This window comes from Neopsephotus bourkii, unplaced genomic scaffold (assembly GCF_033783945.1).
Source record: "Neopsephotus bourkii isolate Nb327-2 ecotype Australia unplaced genomic scaffold, CSIRO-AGI_Nbou_v1 NB_1707, whole genome shotgun sequence".
NCBI lineage: Eukaryota > Metazoa > Chordata > Aves > Psittaciformes > Psittacidae > Neopsephotus > Neopsephotus bourkii.
In genome coordinates this window covers 6,943,380-6,960,097 of record NW_026902181.1, presented here as the reverse complement: position 1 = coordinate 6,960,097, position 16,718 = coordinate 6,943,380, and the positions used below count along the sequence as shown (strand labels likewise).

Below are 16,718 nucleotides of genomic sequence, written 5' to 3'. Positions count from 1 at the left end.
CCGTAAGGTTTGGGTGACGCGGTTTACGCTCCATCTTTCTGCCTGCTCTTCGGCAGTAGCTATAGTCGCTCCGCGCTCCTGAGGAGGTGAGCGGAGCCGCGTCTTTCGCGGGGATGGGGGAAAGCCGCCTGAGGGTCTGCCCTGGCTCTCGCTCCCCTCGCTGGTTACTGTAAGCGGGGCCTGTCGTGGCAGCCTGTTGCAGCTGGGCTGAGCGGGTGAGCCCTGCGCGGGGAAGGGGACCGGGCCAGCTCTCCCGCCCCCTTCTCGGAGGCTCGTCTTCAGGTAGAGCTGGCGCGAGGGTGCGCGGTGGTGTCTGGGGAGGGCGGCGGGGCCGAGTTACGCACCCGCGGAGCGGCTGGAGGAGCTTTACCACTCTCTGTCGACCCCCAGGGCCGGCTGGAGCTCTGGGTCAGGATGGTAAATCCGTCATAAGCTGAGGTAAATCCAGCTGGAGAGCGAAGCGGCATTGCTGGCAGTCCGTCCTGGAGTCCGCGGCTGTATTCTTACCTGCCAGGAGCTGCAACCCCTAGAGTGCTGGAAAGCAGCGTATTAGGAAGGAATGGTTGGAAACGCCTGCCACAATATTGTAATGCATTTAAGGAAAGAAAATTTCATAGGGAAACTAGGTGTCCGAAGACTCAGTTGGGTAAAGCTTGGTTTCCACTGCCCCCATTTGGCATACCTACATGTACTGTGACCCCAGGTGTCTCTTTTTCTGAAATTTCCATCTCTTATCCAGGTTTGGGTTTTTGTTTGGGCTTTTTGTTCTCCCCCAATAAATCCTTGTGAACTAGAAATGGACCACTTACAAACTTTGTAAAGCAATGTTGGATGGAGCTGTTGGAGTAAGTTCAGAGGAGGCCATGAGAATGATCAGGGGACTGGAGCACCTCCCATATGAAGATAGGCTGAGAAAGTTGGGGCTGTTCAGCCTGGAGAAGAGAAGGGTGTGTGGAGACCTCATAGCAGCCTTCCAGTATCTGAAGGGGTCCTATAAGGATGCTGGAGAGGGACTCATCATGTGGGACTGTAGGACGAGGGGCAGTGGGTTTAAACTTAAACATGGGAAGTTCAGGTTAGAGATAAGGAAGAAGTTCTTTATTGTGAGGGTAGTGAGGCACTGGCACAGATTGCCCAAAGAGGTGGTAAATGCTCCATCCCTGGCAGTGTTCAAGGCCAGGTTGGATGGGGCTTTGAGCAACTTAGTCTAGTGGAAGGTGTTCCTGCCCATGACAGGGGTTGCAGCTGAATGGTCGTAAGGTCCTTTCCAACCCAAACCATTCTATGATTCTATGTGCATGTTGCACAGTAGATAATTGCCACCTGTGCGCTGGCTGCTCCTCTCCCCGCAACCGTGAAGCATGAGAGCAGAGCCCCTTCAGCAGGTTTGAATTTGTGTTCTCCCTGCTGCTTGGGAGCTCTCTGGAGATGTGGCAGGTGGATGGCCTGCTCTTAAGGTAAAAATGTGAGAAGTACTAGAAAATAAAACCACTTTTCTTCTTAGTTGGCAAGGTCGAGCTGAGATCAGAGACTGGTCATATATATATATGATTTTGTCTATACTGCGAAGAGCTTAAATGTAAGTTTTTATGCCAGATAATAGAAAAAACCAAACAGAGCTTGTTGTCCCTTCTGTACAGACAGGACATTTGAGCTCAGAGAAATGCAGTGACAGCTTTAGCTTCCTGCAGTCGATCTGGCATACCCTGGCACTGAACCTTTAACCATTGCCTATCTGTTTAACCACAGAATTATCTCTCACTTTCATTGCCTCTGTTAGGCAGCCCTGAGCCTCATTCCTGTTTCTGACGCTAGAGAAAATTAAAATAAAAGTTTCTTTTTCAAAACATGGCCTTGAATGCAATAGTTAAAAACTTGTTGTGAACTCTGGGAGTTGAGAGAAGGACTTTCTGCTTGGTGATTGTTTTTGATGTGCAACATAAGGTATTTTTCTCTGCTTTATCTCTGCTGTAGGATAGCTGCTTAGCACAAGCTGATTTGCCCTGTATGGCTGTTATGTACTTCAAAGTAACTGTGGCTGACACTGGGTGAACATGTGCATCCAATTCTGGAATCTGTCTGAAAAAATAGATTATATTGACTGTTTGCCTTTGATTAATGAAGCAGGAAAACCAGATGACAAATAATCTGTTAATAAAGAGACTGCATGTGATACACAACAGTCATTAGGGGGATGTTGAAGACTTTCGGCTCAAAAGCAGAGAATTGTGATGTTTGTGCAAGGTTTTTTAATATATAGACCACATGCAGTTCTCTGTTCCTTTATAATTTTTTTTTTTTGGCTTAGATAAAATTGCTTAATTAGCAGTATTTTTAGTAAAATCCTTGTTTGGGCTTTCAGTTAGATGTTTTCACACAAGCAGTGCAAGTGTATTGTAAGTCTAAATTGCTCAAGATGAAACTGATTACTGTATGATGGTAAGAAATTACAGTTTATTAATACTTTTTTTGATTGTACGGAGTGAATGGGTTATAGAGAACAAAACTTACTTTCTTTTTTTTACAACTTTCAACTTTGCCATCAGAGAATATTGAAATTATCTATTGTATATAGATTTTGAGAAGAGTGGGAGCCATAACCTGGCAGCAGGTTTCATTGGGTTGTTTGTTTGTTTTTTAACTTAACTTAGTATATGACAAGAAATAATTCCTCCCATTTTTTCCAAGGAGGAGGAACCCTAACAGAATGCACCCCTCTTTTTTTTTTTTTTCTTTCTTTCTTCTGCTTTTAAATAAAGTGTAAACTTACAAAACATACATCAGGTTGCAGGTACAATTGTTTGTTGTAGAGGAGAAAGTAATAATCTTTTTCTGGATAATACAGATTTCCATAATTCGATAGTTTGTAATGGATTCCTGTTTTTAACAGTATAGTTGAGCTGGAAGGGTAGGTGATGAAAACTTAAGAGAGAGAATGAATTTTGAGGACTTGCAGGATCCTTTGGCAACTGTGGAGTATGAGATGGTTCCAGCTAAAAGAACTGCTTCGAATGATGACAGATGTGAATTGTAGAAGTGACAAAGGGGACTTAAAAACGAAAATATGTGAAATTCATGAGGCAGTAGCTGGGGAGTGGCAGAAGTTGAGATGAGACAGAGGAAGATTTGTACAGTGAGACTCAGGACAAAGGCTGGGGTTCATTTTATTAGAAAAAAAAACAAAGCAAAAAAGCAGCTAGTAAAAATTACTAAACTGGCAAAGCAGCATGTGTGGAACAGCAAACAACAAACTAGCAGTGGGTTCTCTTTTAATTTAGTTGACTGTAGACAGAAAACAGTAAATGCTGAAGGGAAGGGCAAAAGACCCAAAATACAGGATAGGAAATAGATGGTGTGTGAGAATATTGTAAATAGCGATGCACTGAGCTTTTCTGTTAACTTAATGTGCTGGTTTTGGCTGGGGTTGTGTTAATTTTCTTCCCAGTAGTGCTGGAAACAATGTTGGCAACACAGAGATCTTTTCGTTGTTGCTGAGCATTGCTTATACAGAGTCAAGGCCTTTTCTGCTCCTCACCCCATCAGCAAGTGGCTGGGTGTGCATAAGGAGTTGGAAGGGGACGCAGCCAGGACAGCTGACCCCAGTTAATGAAAGGCATATTCCATGCCATATGTTGTCATGCTCAGCATATAAAGTCAGGGGGAAAAGGAAGGAAGGAAGGAGGGATGTTCAGAGTTACGACATTTGTCTTCCCAAGTAACTGTTAGACTCAATGGAGCCCTGCTTTCCTGGGGATGATGAATACCTGCCAGTTGATGGGAAGTGATGAATGAATTCCTTGGTTTGCTTTGCTTATGTGCACAGCTTTTGCTTTACCTATTAAACTGTATTTCTGTTTCAGCCCACGAGTTTCCCTGCTTTTTCTTTACCAGTTCTCTTCACCATCCCACTGGGGCGAAGGGGGTGTGAGAAAGAGGTGCTTAGTTACTGGCTGGGATTAAACCACGACACTTAGTAAAAACTCTGAAAGGAACTCTTCATTCAAAAATATCTGGGACACATTAATCAGCTAATCCTTGTAATATTTTATGATATACATGTCATGACAGGTAGTGAACACTGGAGGAGAGTGGAGTTAATTTCTAAGATCTAGCAAGCAGTAAAATTTATCACAATTAAGAACATGTAATAAGAGCTGCTATCTCATTTACTGGCACTTTTTGTAACACAAAATACAGCTCCAGTAACCAATTCCTGCAGTCTTGTCTAACATGGGCTTGAATGGGTAATGTCATGCAAGTAATCCCTTTGGATTTTGGAATTGTGTGTTGACAGCAAGTATTGCAGGGCCCAGAGTCAGCATGCTGAATCCTGTTGCACAATAACTGGAATAGTTTGAAAATTGAGACATCAGAGCTTCTCACAGTAGCGGAGATACAAAACTAGAGCAGCTATATATTTTTTTTTTCTAATTTAGTTGCTTTATACTGTAAGCAATATGTAAAGCTGCCAAACAAATACCATATTCCATCCTTAGAGAAATAAAAACGAGGCACAGAAATTGCAGTAGAAATACTTTACAGAATAGTTTTGAGCATTTAGAAGTGTTTCTGATGTCAATGGGGTTATTTCTGGTTTTCATTTCTCTAAGGAAGTTATAACTGCTGAAACTTCAGGAAATCATCAATGTTAAGGGCTTAAGCAATCATAGAGAACTTTTGTGTTTGCAGAAATCCAGAATTCTTGTCTTGGAAAACTGCAGGTATTTTTAGCATATCCTAAACCATTCTGTTAATTGGACTTGCTCCTGGCAAAATTCAAGAAGGAAAGGTTTCTTTGATTTGCTATGTTGCAAAGTCATCCATGAGGAGAGTAGCTACTGCTGAAAAATGTTCTTGTCAAGGCTTTGAACCTATGATGTGAAAAATTACTGTGTTTAATTAAATGTTTTTAATGTTTTTCATATATCATGGTCATATCAGCTTTTTTCTGAAGATCCCAGTACATTATTACTATGATGAGCTCTCACTACATTTTTTTCTTGAAGGCAAACATAATCTTTGTTTCTGTTACACTTAGATTCTGGTATCTAAGAATGTTTACAGTGTCACTCATCAGTATGAAGTCATTTGCTTGACCATAAATGGAAACATGAGCATATGGTGCTTTTTTCCGTTTGCTCTGTATCTCTGTAAATTCAGTTGCTACGTGGATATTACCTGTGTCTGTCAAACTGGGATTTCTTTCATCTTTGCATTGCCCCTCTCTTCCCACACTGTTCTTATCTTTTGGTTGTTATTTGATTATGTAGCAGATGTAGCCCTAACTGAACTGTTCCTCAGCCATGGGGTGCATGGCATTAAAGAGTTGAGCATAAACACTAGTTTGACACTTTGATCTTTCAGCACTGTCTATTTTTCATGCTCTTAAGCACTGGGAGGAGTGAGGGTAGAGTTTGCAGATAGGCTAGAAAATGGGTTGTTTGGTATTAGAACTCCTTCAGTTCTTTCAGTAACCAGATGAGAAGAAATGCTGCATTTGAACTCAGCTGTGATGAGCTCACAGCTCCAAGAAAGAGTGATTATCCCAGATTTAGGGTTATCATACATCCTTGGATACTGGCTGAACTGAAGAAATAAGCTTATTCTGAAAAAGATTCTTCTAAGAATAACTTACATTCTCCAGAAAAGTTTGACTTGCTTTTTCTTTATACAGAACAGAACATGATAATTTCTGCATCCCTACTTGCTAAATGTTGTGTTTCTGTTAAGATTTACTCTTTCCAAAAAAGCTAATGTTATATCTTTTGCTTTTCTCTTTCAGATTTCCTTATGTGGTCAAGTAGATGTGTTTATTTCAGCCTTAAAATTGCTGCTGCCAATGCTTGCTATGGCATCTGTGGCTTCACCAGTTATATTTAAGGAGTTTTGTCCCTTATATTATCTTCTCAATGCCATTCCTACAAAGATCCAAAAAGGTTTTCGCTCTATTGTGGTATACCTCACAGCGCTTGATACCAATGAAGACTACATTGCTGTGGGGAGCAGCATTGGAATGCTTTATCTCTACTGCAGACAGTTAAACCAGATGAAAAAATACAATTTTGAGGTAAATATTAACTTTTTTGTCTCTTCTAGTGAAGCTGAGTTTCTCAGAACTGAGCTGCTGTTTGTGTGTCATTAACTTTGTGAGTTTTATGTATGGTTTGTCTCAACAGGGGAAGTGTGAATCTATTACTTTTGTAAAGCTGTTGAGTTGTTTTGATGATCTGGTTGCTCTTGGTACAGCCTCAGGTCGGGTTGCGGTTTTTCAGCTTGTGTCTTCATTACCTGGAAGAAACAAACAGGTAAATCTTTGTATTTAGCTGAACTTCTCTGAGGTTTAGTATGGTGAATCCTAGTTGAGTGTTACTGTGATTTTTTTTTTTTTTTTATTCTTTTTTTTTTTTTTTTAATAGTGAAAACTGGGGAATTTTTTTCTGATCTGTGAATATGTTTTAGGCTACATATGTTAAACTTCTAAAAGCAATAATCTTAAAGCATGCTTTTCATTGCAAAAGATATATTTAATCAAAAACGCTTTTGAGAAATTCCTTATTTATAGTAACTGGCTGAGCTATTCAGTGGTGGGGGCCTTTTATAGTTTAGGTTTTTGTGCTAAATAAAAATTAGAATGACCTGCACTTTTGTATTTTTTCTCCAGTTTATAAAAGTCACTGAAAAAAGGCTTTATATCTCCGTTTTCTCTTCCTTTCATTCTTGTATTGCTTTTGTATTGTTTCACAGCTTCGGAGATTCGATGTTGCTGGTATTCACAAAAGTAGCATTACAGCATTAGCTTGGAGTCCCAATGGAATGAAATTATTCTCTGGGGATGACAAAGGGAAGATTGTCTACTCTGCTCTAGACCTAGACCAGGTGAGCGTTGGGGGGGTTGCACTAGATGATCTTTTGAGGTCCCTTCCAACCCTTGGGATTCTGTGATTCTGTGATTATAGAGACCTCAGTTTCCATTCACAATTTTCTGAAAGGATGCTTGTGTGTTTAAATGTTTAGCAGTTAGTTAATTCCTTAGTATCACATATTTAGTTGAACAGTCATATTGATATGCGTACTCTTGGCCAGCTGTGCATGCACCCAAGCAGACAACTGTTGGATATCCTTGAAAACTGCCTTACCTTTTTAAAAAAAACAAAATGTAAACCCAAGAGTGGTGATCCTTCTCACTTCATCACATTTCTGCCTGAAATGTCTATCATATCTTCCTTCAGCCAGTACTTTATCCCTTGTTAGGAAAGGGTACTTCTGAATGGTGTGGTGTTGCTGGCTCACTATTGAATCTTTCAGAATCTGTTAGTAATTTTTTTCAGTAATTGCTCAGCATCTCAGTTTAGAGTGCAGAATGAGGTAATATTTGGGTTCTACTGTGTGACTGTAATATTACCAGTAAATGGAACTTTTTTACTGTCTTGTTAATTAATAGAGGCCTGGGATGTCAACAGAATAAGTATTAATTTGAATTTCTATGTGGGAGAAAAGGTTAAAGAGCAGCCATTCTGATTTGCTTATGATTTTCCTTTATTTGATTTGACAGAAAGGTTTAACATCTCCAGATGTAGTGATTGAGTTGGCATTGTATGACCTGGCAGTGGAGAACAAGGAGAAGAATGTGTCCTGGAGTTTCTGTTGGTTTTAACTGAAATGTGTTAGCTAGTATTCCAAGAGAAATTGGATTGTGTAGTGTGCCACTGTGGTATATACAGTCTAACTCCCCTCCTATCTGCATAAAGGAACTCCACATTCTTTAAGTGAAATTTGTGCAACAGTATATTTATTTGTTTTCTCTTTCTTTGGTTTATTAATTTCTTCGAAGTGTTAGTTATTACCTTACATTTTTAGAAAGGTTGACTCTTGTTAATTGCATGTGTCTTTAAAAGGGTATTTGCAACTCCAGCCTTGTATTGGAAGAGCCATCTTCGATTGTCCAGTTGGATTACAACCAGAAAGTGCTGCTTGTGTCTACTTTACAACGAACTCTACTTTTTTACACAGAAGAGAAATCTGTCAAGCAAGTTGGAACACAGCCCAGAAAAAAGTAACCCTCATAAAATCTTGATGCAGGCACATCTATTAATTCTGGATTTTCAGAGTGAATTACAGAAAGAGTGATCTAAGCAGAGAAATTAATACCACACAGCAGTGCGCTCATAAAAAGTTACAGTAGCTATGTGTGCTCAGACATGACTGCCAATTTGCAAATATATCAAAGTCATATTTTCAGGCCACTATTACGCAGAAATATTTAAGATGTTTTTCAGTGTTTAGACTGAAATCACTGCCAAACTTCCTGTGCAGTTTTGTGTCCCTCTTGGTTTACTGTCACTTGGTGTGAGCAAGCATTGTAATCAGGTCCCTCTAATGGATGATATAATATCTGATGCAAAAGCCAACTCAGAATCCAAAGTTTTCTAACACTCACTGAAGTGACTTCAAAGGGAAAATGTATAGCAAGCACTTAAATTTCACTTGAAGGCTAGAAACTTCTTGTATGACTTTCTGGCATCTTCTGTTGGGTAATCTTTCTTGGATATGAAGGAAGAGAGAGCACAGTCTTAGGACAGCATGACTGTATCTAGAAGTAAAGGAAAATGACTCTTGAAAGATGATTTATAATGTATCTTTCATGTAGGATGTGAATAGTAAGAGGAATGCCAAGGACTTGTGTACAAGGGCTTTTCTTGGGTGATAGTAATAGTGGGTTTATGCGTCAAAGATGAAGATTTTAACAGTTGAGGTCTTTCCTCAAGTGCTTCTTGCATGTCGAGGTAGTCAGTTTCTCAACAGTAGTTTCTAGTGTTTTGCTTGGTTTTCATTAATTCTAGGAGAAGGATGACTGCATAGTAGGATCTTTGAGATGGGCGAAGTACTGTTAAGGCTATGAAGATGATAGGAGTAGTCATTTAGCTTACCTAATAGATGTAGTGTCTGACATCTAGAAGAAAGGGAAAATTTGTTATTTGGGAACACTGTTCTTGCCTTACTGTAGCCACATTTCTTCAAATATACTTCAGACATTTGACTGAATACTTCAAAGTTATTTTTGTTAATTTGCAGTTGTAAATTTGTGCCTTTTTTCTTTTTTTTTTTTTTTAATTGTTTCTAAGTTGAGTATATAGCTTTCAAAATAAGTTTGTCTTTTGCATTTTAGCACTGGCAAATTTGGAGCATGTTTTATACCTGGTCTGTGTAAACAGAGTGACTTGACACTATTTGCTGCCAGACCTGGGCTTCGTCTCTGGAAGTCTGATGTTCATGGAACTGTTCAGGCCACATTCTTACTGAAGGATGTATTTGCTGGAGGAGTAAAAACTTTTGAACTGTATCCTCGTTTGGAACCACCTGACAGAGGAAGTTACAGCTCCCCAGAGAAACACCTTGGGCTTGTTTCGTGCTTTTTCCAAGAGGGATGGGTGCTAACCTGGAATGAATACAGCATCTACTTACTAGACACTGTGAACCAGGTAGATGAAACTTGTGGCTGTGTTTTTTCTTGGTTTTGTTCATGCTATGCCATGAAACTCTCTTTGGGTTATCAATTACGCTTTGATGATTTAAATCCATATTTAAACCTAACAAAGAAGCCTTTATTCTCTTCCCCTTCAAGTCGTCATTGCAGTGATATAGTCACAAACTAGCTTGGCGTATTGTGTATAAAAATTAAATATATTTAAAGCTTTCAGTCCAGGTGTTAACATCACAATTCTGATGCATAGCAAAACATATACAAAAAATTCAGTAATGCAAAAAGCATTTTAGGTCTATAAAATGTGCCTGGAACTATTTATTTTTTTTCCCTTCTATTACTGTCGGTATCTGCAAAAAAAAACAAGTGTAACATTTTATTTGGTATAGAATGAGCTGTTCACTATTTTGTTTTCTTAAAAGAGCATATGAAAGTGAGTAGGAGCTAGTACCTTTTTGTCTAAAGCTGCACTTGTACCTTGGCTCTTTTTTCTGCACCCAAATTATATATTGTTATATTGTTGCTGCTAGTTCGGACAGAGAAAATGAATAGACCTATGGAATTAAAATTAGTATAAAAAAGAGCTACATCATAATTAAAGGGTGCTTTCCTGTTTCTTTTTTCTATTTTATTTTTATAAGATAAAGTCTATTCTCTAAGCGTGACCAGCAGGTCGAAGGAGGTGATCCTGCCCCTCTACTCTGCTCTTGTGAGACCTCACTTGGAGTATTGTGTACAGTTCTGGTGTCCTCAACATAAAAAGGACATGGAACTGTTGGAAGAAGTCCAGAGGAGGGCCACAAGGATGATCAGGGGACTGGAGCACCTTCCGTATGAAGATAGGCTGAGAAAGTTGGGGCTATTCAGCCTGCAGAAGAGAGGCTGCATGGAGACCTCATAGCAGCATTCCAGTATCTGAAGGGGGCTTATAAGGATGCTGGGGAGGGACTCTTCATTAGGGACTGTAGTTGACAGGGCAAGGGGTAATGGGTTAAAACTTAAACAGGGGAAGTTTAGATTGGATATAAGGAGGAAGTTCTTTACTGTTAGGATGGTGAGGCACTGGAATGGGTTGACCAGGGAGGTTGTGAATGCTCCATCCCTGGCAGTGTTCAAGGCCAGGTTGAAGGAAGCCTTGGGTGAGATGGTTTAGTGTGAGGTGTCCCTGCCCATGGCAGTGGGCTTGGAACTTGATCTTAAGGTCCTTTCCAACCCTAACTATTCTATGATTCTATGTTGATTAAATTCTAGTGCATGCTTTTGTTAAGAGTATGTAAATTTGATGCCAATTATTTCTTTCTGTGTTGATTATTTTTATAGGCTTTGATTGGTGGCTTGGAAGGATATGGTGATATTGTCTCTGTGTCCTGTACCAAGAATGAGATTTTTTTCTTAAAGGGGGATAGAGACGTAATACGAATTTCAAGTAGACCTGAAGGAGTATCATCAATAGGTTTGTATAGATCAGCGAGCTTTAATACGTACCTCATAGAACATGGTGCCTATTGTACTTTTTAATATAAAACCCCAAACCAACCAACCAAAAAAACTTCAGCCTTACCCAAAACAAAACAAACCCCATACAAAAAACATTCAGCTTATTACAAAAACCTACCAGGTTCTGTAGAGTTATTTGCCAGTTTCTACAGGTTATATTTAGAGATCTGATTTATCTAATCATCTGAGCTTCTGGTTTTGGCTGCAGTGAGAATAGGAGCACTAAGAAATTAATTGTTGTTCCTTTTCTTTGGGAGTGGATCAGCACCATCCAAGCATGTCTAATCTGTGTACTTGAGAACTTAGTCTAAACCATAACTCAAAGCAATACGTATTCCTGATTAGGGTTATCTCTTTACTGATCAATCTCAATTGTCTGGGTTGGAGATACCTGAATATGTTGATTCTGTGCCACCTACATTCCAGAGGAAATCTTAACCTTCCCAGCAGTGAAAAAAGAACTGGCAAAACCCCCAAAGAACACTCACTAAAATTCCAAAAATGATTTGAGAGTTTATTTTCTTATTTGTTGCCATCCAATTTCAGCATCTGTGTTACTAGATCTCTCTAAAGGGGATTAATAATACTTTCCTCATGATGGTGCTTTCTGATTTCTTGGTCATAAAGATTGTAAACACTGTTATCAAGCATATTACACTCAGTGAAGACTGCTTATGCATTTAAAATATCCATCTCAGCTTTGTATTAGCAAAATGCTAGTAAATATGCTGTGAAGTCTCACTGAATGCTAGAGAGCTTAACTTTCTTATCATTGCAAGTACTGATAGCTTTAGTCACTTAAGCAGTTCTTTGCTTCCAAACTTCTAGGTGGTGTTTATTATTTTTATCCTAACTTCCAAGTAGAGTTTGAAAGTAGCCTTCTTGATTTATTCTAATTACCGCAGTAGTTTAGCTGGTATATTTTCCTTGACTTTTTTCAAGGTACCGAGTGTTTGAATTAAGAAATTAAAGATACAGGGTGGCACTTCAGTGTGTGACACAGTTGGGTCTTCCAAGCTAAAGACCGCTATGATTCTTCATACGTAAACATAAATTCAGAATTTTACTAACTGAAGTTTGATACAGGCTTTGGGGTATTTCTTTTACTGAAATAATTTCATATAGATTTACTTATATGGATATACAATCTGTGTGTGCATATATGTATTTGAAATGTTGTGAACTTAAAATATTCTTCCATTGCAAATATCTTCTTATCAATAGGTGCTTCTGTATCATCTAGCCCTTTAGTGGAAACAGATAAAAAAATGGTTACTTCCCCTTCAGTTACTGGTGATAAAAATGACTCTGATTCCTTAGCGAAAGATGAGCTGGAAACTCCAGTGCTGTTGGAGAAAAGTTTTGATAGAGTGGGAGACGTGAGCAATGAAACAAGAAAAAGGGGCTGCTCTGTAGTAAGTGAATCAAGAAGCAGGAGCAGTTCAGTCAATTCTGTGGACAGTGGCTCTAGCTTTATGGTATGTGCAGACCAATTTTCAGAAGCTCAGAGAGAATGTCAGCTTTCTTCACAACGGTTCAGCACAATCAGCTCTGAAGATTTTGATCAAGAACTCATTGTAAAGCCAATTAAAGTGAAAAAGAAGAAAAAGAAGAAACAAGGTAGGTCTAGCAGAACTTTCCCTGCCACTGCTCATTATTAGAACAAGTTGCTTTTTATGTTTCACACAAAGGAGTACGTGTGTTTGCCATGCTTTGTTTTTATTGTATTGTCATGCTCTTGAGATACTTGAGTGGTTATGGTGGGCCATTTATGTTTAAAATAAAAGCCCATTTTGAAAGTGATAAATTGATTAAATTTTTTTTACATCTATTTGTTTTATTTTTTTAACTCTGTTCTCCTTTATTTAAACATGCTTAAGGTTCTCATGTATGGGTTAATGGTAACATACAGTGGACTCCGCTTCCAGTTTTATGTTGGTATTCTATAGAATCTGTTCTAAATCGTCCTATTTAGAATATCTGGCAGTATCTTTGCCATGCCTTTTGTTTTGTTAAAATAGTATGAGTACTTGATGGTTTTAATTGTTTACTGTGTTGGTGTTACCACTTTAAAATGTTTTGCTAGTAAAACTATTTTGGCTTTATATGTCATATTTAGCGTTGAAGGTAAAAAAAGTTAGTCAAAATTTAGATTTAACTCAATTCTTCCCCCAACAATAAAAAAGTTAGTTTCCTACTTTGCATCAAAATTTAATAGATTTTATTAATTTTATTTCTCCCTCTTTTTGTTTTGTTTTATGAGAACAGAAAGTGGGACCAGGAAAAACCACAGCTCTCTGGAAGGAACACCAATTTATGAGCGTCAGCTATCTGGTGATAGTCCACATTCTTTGAATGCAGACTCCTTTTCCATCACTTCCAGCCTAATGAGTGGCAGCACTGATCGTTTGAGTACTGGATCTCCAGATCAGGAAAGCATGTGTAGCGTAGAGTCCCATACCATCTTGCAAGAAGATAATGGTTTGGAAACTTTCAGTGTCCTACAGTCTCCTGAGTCTGCAACTGTACTAATTAATGAAGAGAATGGAGATATGGTTGATGTACAGAAACTTCCAAACAGTGACAGTGGCACAGGTACTTCAACTGTTATAGATACTTTGACATCTGGCTCTCCTCTAATCTTCACAGACTTGACAAGCAGTGTTGATGGTGAATTTAATGGTAGCATGGTTTCTGTAAGCAATGAATGCTGTCTTGGAAAGCTGAATCAAGAGGAGGAGCAGGATTTTTCTACATTGTGTAAAATAGATGAAAATCTAGATAAAATTAAGCTGGAGGATACCGAAAAATCTTTTGAAGAGCCAGACCTCACAGACCAAATGCTTTTGGAATGTGACAGTGCACTTGGTGTTCAGACATTACTGGCACCAAAGGGAAGTGATGAAACTGGGAGGGAAGACCAACAACAACTCTCTCTAATACACAGCGCTCTGTCAGATCCTTCTGTGCTCCACTTTGACATGTGTAACCACGTTTATCCTGATAACACTTCCATTTCTGGGTGGAATTTTCAAGGTGCAATCAAAGCTAAATCTAGTACTAGCACTGCTGAATGGGTAAGAGACACTCATGACAGTAAGACTGAGAAATCTGCATCTAGTGATGAAGAGGATATTTATGGGCATGGATTACCATATTCATCCTCAGAGACTAGCATGCCTGAAGTTGGTGCTGGGCCTGGTTCCCAGGATGTGGCCAAGAAAAGCCCAGATGAAATGGCGCTGTTAAAATCTGATCAGGTACGTGTCTTCTATTTAGTTAAAATACATAATTGCAGCATTTTGAAAGAAGCATTCATGTAATTGCAATCCTTTACTACTTCAGGAAAGCAATTTTTTTCTTACCTGATTTGAGTAAACAAGTAAAGCATAAAGCCAAACAGCAATACATACTGTAACTCTTACAAATGTGATGTATATGACTTCAGAAAGATTGATATGTGCTTACAATGTGAAGAAGCTGCACTGTCTGTATTATTCCCAGCTCAACAAAAATGCTGTTATAAACCTATCCATCAAAGAGTGAACAGTAAAACCAAGTCAAAGTCTGCTCCTTGTTTGGATCTCCAGTAGCCCAAACTCTGCATGATGCTGTTCCCATTTTCAACTGAATTCATGGGGAATTAATGCTCATTATCTCACATGGCTGGCCCTGGTTAAGGATTGTTTTACTTGCAAATACTCAGAATAAAGATTAGTCTTTCTTTGTGCCCTAGATAGCAGTTAGTACTATTTAAAATGTTATTTTAAATTTCTTTTAAATTCATTTAAATGCCTTTTTCTGTTATCTGTCTTTCCTTCATTGTTATTTTGTGGATGAGCATTTCCAGAAATAGAAATTCACATATGAACTATAGGAAAGAAGTACTAAAATTAATTATAAAATCTGCAAAATTGCCAAAACCACTAGGAGTTTTAGCAGAAGTCTTATGAAGAAAATACAGTTTTTCTAGGTTGGGGGTTGTGTTTCTTTTAAAATCTGTAACAGCCTTGTATTGAGATCAACCAAATACTTGTTGGTAAAGGTTGAGTTCTAAGGTGATAGTGTCCTATCTAATAACAACTGCAACCCAAAGTGTAGAAGACTTCTTAGTTTCAGATTATGATAGTCTCTGGAATGTTTGGGAAATCTGCACAGATGCTTGCATTATAGGTCATGTATGCACTGCTTACATGACCTTATGCAAGCTATCAAAATTTAAGCTGGCATTCTGCAGACCAAATTTCTGCAGTATGTGGCTCATTTACCATATGGAGAATATCAGAGTTGGATATTTAGCTGTCTGCACTCCAGCTATCTTGTTACCTTTGCTCATCACTGGGCTGCAAGACAGACTGTACATTTTTATGTATTCTTTTGCATCTGGTATTTAAGTATGTGTTCTTTAATAAGAGAAGGTTTTCCACTTTTTGAAGGTAGATGACAGTGTGGAGGTTGGAGGGTTTATTGCTAAAACTTGTTCTGGCAATCTTATTTCACAGTGCACACTACCTTAGAGAACACTGACAGATGACTTATTCATTGATGAAGGTACTTATGAACCTTAAGTTTAGCACTTCTTAAATCAAAATATGGCAGCTGCTATGCTTATATAGCCATTTTCTTGTGCAGTTTGAAGACACCTGACACTGTTCTGACTCTACAGTTTGCAGAGAGCTGGATGGGGTACTCTGGCCCTGGTTATGGCATCCTGAGCTTGGTTGTCTCAGAAAAATACATTTGGTGCCTGGACTACAGAGGCAGCCTGTACTGCAGCGCACTGCCTGCCGCGGGGCTGCGGTGGCAGAAATTCGAGGAGGGGGTACAGCAAGTGGCAGTTTCCCCTTCAGGTTGGTTGGCTTCCTCTTCTCTGTGACCCATAAATACAAAACTTGCACATGCTTGTGCATTTCCATTTCTTTCTTATCTTTTTATAAATAACATTCTATTTAATTAGGTGAAACTGGTTATTTTTCTGAGATTACTGATACGGTTCAGTGCATGCATAATTTCCACATGGGCAGTTTATTATTATCTTAATACAGTATTTGTACTGTACATACAACTGTGTTGTATCAGGCTTGTTTCGTGTGAAAGTAGTGTTTTGGGTTTTGTTGGGGTTTTTGTTGTTTGTTGTTTTGAAGTCATACTGGGTGATATGACTGCATCTTCACTACTTCTGTATACCATAGTGCTATCTTCTGTTTTGAAGTGGCTGTCTTTCTAGCAGGTTCGCATTGCATTTTGGGAAGTTTTCAACATTGTGTGCCTGATTAAGATGAACTTCAAAAGTAGCAGTTCAGTGGTAGGCAGAGGTGAACAACGATGTCTTTGTCTGTACAAAGCTTGGGTTTTGCTACAGAGCTGCTTATGATCCCCAAATTTAAAATTCCTGTAAATGTAGAATTAGTTTTGTGCATGGGTTGGTTTATTGATTTTCTTGATTATTTTTTTAGTACTAAGAAAGAAACTTAATTTTTTGTGCATTTGAATATGAGCTTGTTCTGGATGGTTGGGAATGAGGATTATGTTGGATTAAAATTGAATGGGTTTTGGTTATAAATTTGCATCATTTTTGGCCTTCCAGATTGTTCCAGGACTGGTGTGAAAATGCAAGTTTCTTAGACATTTTCCTTACTTAGTCTCCTGCCTTGCCATCCCTCCTTTTCTTCCCATCATCTCTAAAAGCATATGTCAATATTCCCTTCTCTCTGTAGGAGAAGATTTGCTGTCTGTTTCA

General features: G+C 38.7%; 1 protein-coding gene across 3 annotated transcripts in view; it reads left to right on the top strand.

The window, feature by feature from the left end:
* Positions 1–11: 11 nt before the first annotated feature.
* TECPR2 (tectonin beta-propeller repeat containing 2) overlaps positions 12–16,718 on the top strand; it is a 46,280-nt gene continuing 29,573 nt past the window's right edge. For 2 of the 3 annotated variants that reach the window (XM_061376235.1, XM_061376238.1), the window contains exons 1-10: positions 825–845; positions 5,783–6,067; positions 6,177–6,305; positions 6,745–6,876; positions 7,896–8,053; positions 9,167–9,479; positions 10,802–10,934; positions 12,203–12,598; positions 13,247–14,238; positions 15,645–15,828. In XM_061376235.1, coding sequence (XP_061232219.1) covers positions 825–845; positions 5,783–6,067; positions 6,177–6,305; positions 6,745–6,876; positions 7,896–8,053; positions 9,167–9,479; positions 10,802–10,934; positions 12,203–12,598; positions 13,247–14,238; positions 15,645–15,828 — 2,743 coding nt within the window. Of the gene's footprint in view, positions 87–824; positions 846–5,782; positions 6,068–6,176; positions 6,306–6,744; positions 6,877–7,895; positions 8,054–9,166; positions 9,480–10,801; positions 10,935–12,202; positions 12,599–13,246; positions 14,239–15,644; positions 15,829–16,718 lie in introns of those variants that run through there. The other variant, XM_061376236.1, reaches the window with a different exon arrangement.